At 64.4% G+C, this 3,100-nt stretch overlaps 1 protein-coding gene across 1 annotated transcript; it reads right to left on the reverse strand.

Moving 5' to 3' along the window:
* Window positions 1–330: 330 nt before the first annotated feature.
* On the reverse strand, window positions 331–2,112 carry FZD1 (frizzled class receptor 1). The gene has a single exon (XM_054384751.1). It carries the CDS (start codon window positions 2,110–2,112, stop codon window positions 331–333), a length of 1,782 nt encoding a protein of 593 aa, XP_054240726.1.
* Window positions 2,113–3,100: the final 988 nt, after the last annotated feature.

Below are 3,100 nucleotides of genomic sequence, written 5' to 3' on the forward strand. Positions count from 1 at the left end.
AAAAAAAGTGAGTTGGCTTTTTTCTTTTGTAATTTAAATACAAATATACTTACAAAATCTTACAGAGGCTATTTACATCCCTCTCCCCCAAACTGACAGTGCGTTTGCAGTTCCTACAAGACCAAGAGGAGCTGGGAAGATTCGGGAGGTCAAAGCCAGGAAGTCCCCAGACACTCGAGTCCCCACCTGCCTCATCCTCTGCTCCCTGTTGTCTGCAGAAGCCACTCGTGGTCCCCAAAGTTTGCCCAAGCTGGATAAGAAGCTGCTTCCTAAGACAGAGCCCTGGTCCTCCAGCTGCCTGCCATCCCTCTGGCCCGGCGCGTTGCGGTCTCAAACCGTGGTCTCTCCCTGCTTGCTGTTGGTGAGTCTGGTGTAAAACTTTCTCCAAGAGTTCAGGGTTTTCCCAGACCAGATCCAGAAGCCCGAGGTGATGCCCACAATTAAGGTCATGAGATACTTGATCATGAAGACAGTGAAGTCGGGGCTCATGGGCGGGTGGTGGCTGCTGTGGTTGTTAGGGCAAGGGATGGCATAGCTCTTACAGCTCTGCGTGACCCAGCTCCTCTCCCACTGTTCCCTAAAAGCTTGCTCATAAAAATAGCAGGCAATGACAATGGTAGCTGGCACCGTGTAGAGGACGCTGAAGATGCCTATCCTCACCATGAGCTTTTCCAGCTTTTCTGTCTTGGTGCCGTCGTGCTTCATGATGGTCCGGATCCTGAAGAGAGACACGAAGCCGGCCAGCAGGAAGGAGGTGCCGATGAACAGGTAGACGAACAAGGGGGCCAGCACGAAGCCCCGCAACGCATCCACGTTGTTGATGCCCACAAAGCAGACGCCGCTGAGGACATCCCCGTCCACCTGCCCCAGGGCCAGGATGGTGATGGTTTTGATGGCCGGCACAGCCCAGGCGGCCAGGTGGAAGTACTGAGAGTTGGCCTCAATGGCCTCATGGCCCCACTTCATGCCGGCGGCCAGGAACCAGGTGAGGGAGAGGATGACCCACCAGATGGAGCTGGCCATGCCGAAGAAGTAGAGCATCATAAAGAGGATGGTGCAGCCCTCCCGCTTTGTGCCCTGGGCCACGGTCCGGGAGCCGTCCTCGGCAAAGCGCTCGTTGCAGACCACCCTCTCCTCCAGGAGGAAGCCGGCGATGTAGGCCACGGCCACCGCCGTGTAGCAGCCCGAGAGAAAGATGATGGGCCGCTCCGGGTAGCTGAACCGTTTCATGTCCACCAGGTAGGTGAGGACGGTGAAGAGGGTGGAGGCGCAGCACAGCACCGACCAGATGCCGATCCAGGTACGGGAGAAGCGCAGCTCCTCGGGCCCGAAGTACATGAGGCCGTAGAGGCGTCCGGGCTCACAGGGAGCCCCGCAGTCCTTCTCCCCCAGGAAGCGGTAGTTCAGGTAGGATGGCACCTTCAGAGCCCGCGGGCAGGAGAAGCGCCCGCGGGGCTCGCCGGGCCCGGAGCCCCCGGGGCCGCTGCCGCCGCTCCCCCCTCGGTGGGGGTTGCTAGTCCAGCTCTCGGGTCGCAGGGCGGGAGTGGGGGTAGCGCGCTCGGAGGCATTTTGCCCCACGCACAGCTCGCCGGCACCGTGCACCGGGAACTTCTCGCAGCGCAGCGTGTCGGGCCACTGAAAGCCGAACTTGTTCATGAGGGCCTCGCAGCCTTGGCGAGCCCGTTCGCAGAGGGAGCGGCAGGGCGGCAGGGCCTGCTCCAGCACCGTGCACACCGGGGCGTACATGGAGCAGAGGAAGAACTTGAGCTCAGCCGAGCACTGCACCTTCACCAGCGGGTAGAACTGGTGCACTTCCAGCCCAGCGTCCTCCTGGTTGGTGTGGCCCAGCAGGTTGGGCATGATGGTCTGGTTGTAGGCGATGTCGGTGCAGAGCGGGATGGAGATGGGCTGGCAGTAGCCGTGGTCCGGGATGGAGATGCCCCGTTCCCCGTTCGGAGCCGAAGGCTGGCCCCCGGCAGGCAGCGCCGCCGCCCACAGCACCAACAGCAGCAGCGGCGGCAGCAGCCGTTGACACCGGCCGCAGCCGCTCTCCCTCCTCCCGCCAACTTCCCCTCCGCCGCCGCTCGTCGCCGGCCCGCGCCTCTCGGCCATGCTCAGTTGGTGCCGCCTGCCCAGCCGGGCTCTCGTCGCCCCGCCGCCGTGTCCTCCGCTGCTCCTCCCGGCCCGAACTTGCGAGTCATGAAGGGATCGGCGGGCAGGGACGGGGTGGGGATGAACCCCGGCCGCCACTCGAGGGGGCCGCGGCCGCAGAGCTCTGGCCCCGCACAGGCAGAAGCGCCCGGCCGCGCCTCCCGAGACTGTGCCGCTACCCCCGCCGCCGCCTCCGCCGCCGCCGCCTGACCATTTGTGCCGGCCCCTCGAGCCCGCGCCCCTCGCCTCGCCTCGCCGCGCTCCCTCGGACCGGTTTCCAGGCGCCCCGCAGTCTGCCTTTCACCGGCAGGGAGGAGCCTTGAAACCGACGCCGAACTTTCCTTGCGTAAAGGGACCGGCTCCCAACGCCCTCAGCCGGGGGCGGGCGCGGGGCGGGGAGCGGAGCTGCCCCGCGACCGGCACAAAAGGGCTGAGGCGCCGGGGAAGGGGAGGAGGCGGTGGCGCTGTGGGGCTTGGTGCGGAACCTCGAGGGGGTGATCTGGGCGGCTTGTGGGGGGTGTGTTTTAGGTCGGCACCGCGGAGGGGCTGGGGAGGCCGGGCTGGCTCGGATGGATGGTGGAGGTTGCACCACGGGACCGATCCAAGCCAAGCCCGGCGGTGCCGGGGTGGTTTAGTTGGATTCCCGGGTGATGACGATAGCTAGAGGGCATGGAGCTGGGCTCCAGGACTCGGCAGGCTCGGCGTCTGCCCCGGCGGAAAGGCAGCTGTGCTAATTTGGGCTCCGTTCACAAGCAGGAGGGGGCGGCAAGAGGGTTAGGGATTGAGATGTGCTAAATAGCAAAGGGCAGGCTCGGGGGTGCCCGAGCTGGGGGCGAGGCTAGGGCTGTAGTGAGGAGGCTGCTGCAGGCAGTGGTGAACAATCCGGGAGCGTCTTTGGAGCGCAGAAATCCAGGAGATAGGGTTGCTGTGATAACTTGGGGGCAGCTGG

Source organism: Indicator indicator, chromosome 11 (assembly GCF_027791375.1).
Source record: "Indicator indicator isolate 239-I01 chromosome 11, UM_Iind_1.1, whole genome shotgun sequence".
NCBI classification, from domain to species: domain Eukaryota; kingdom Metazoa; phylum Chordata; class Aves; order Piciformes; family Indicatoridae; genus Indicator; species Indicator indicator.